Below are 247 nucleotides of genomic sequence, written 5' to 3' on the forward strand. Positions count from 1 at the left end.
GAGCTCTATAACATGTATAAATGCTACCTTCCCCCAGAACTGGCTCGCCTTGATTCTTGACTCTTCTGTAAGGTAAGTACTCAGTTCGTTGAGCTCTATAACATGTATAAACACTACCTTCCCCCAGAACTGGCTCGCCTTGATCCTCGACTCTTCTGTAAGGTAAGTACTCAGTTCGTTGAGCTGTACAACATGTATAAATGCTACCTTCCCCCAGAACTGGCTCGCCTTGATCCCCGACTCTTCT

The 247-nt window shown here is 46.2% G+C and overlaps 1 protein-coding gene across 1 annotated transcript in view; it reads left to right on the forward strand.

Annotated features, from left to right (window-relative positions):
- The first annotated feature begins 80 nt into the window (after positions 1-80).
- The window catches only part of LOC110450579 (unconventional myosin-VI-like), a 1,957-nt gene continuing 1,790 nt past the window's right edge, over positions 81-247 (forward strand). Inside the window, exon 1 of the mRNA XM_021498178.1 lies at positions 81-162. Within this exon, the coding sequence (XP_021353853.1) occupies positions 103-162 (60 nt within the window). The 5' untranslated portion in view covers positions 81-102. The remainder of the gene's footprint in view (positions 163-247) is intronic.

The sequence above is a fragment of the Mizuhopecten yessoensis genome, unplaced genomic scaffold, assembly GCF_002113885.1.
Source record: "Mizuhopecten yessoensis strain PY_sf001 unplaced genomic scaffold, ASM211388v2 scaffold5327, whole genome shotgun sequence".
In the NCBI taxonomy this organism is placed as follows: domain Eukaryota; kingdom Metazoa; phylum Mollusca; class Bivalvia; order Pectinida; family Pectinidae; genus Mizuhopecten; species Mizuhopecten yessoensis.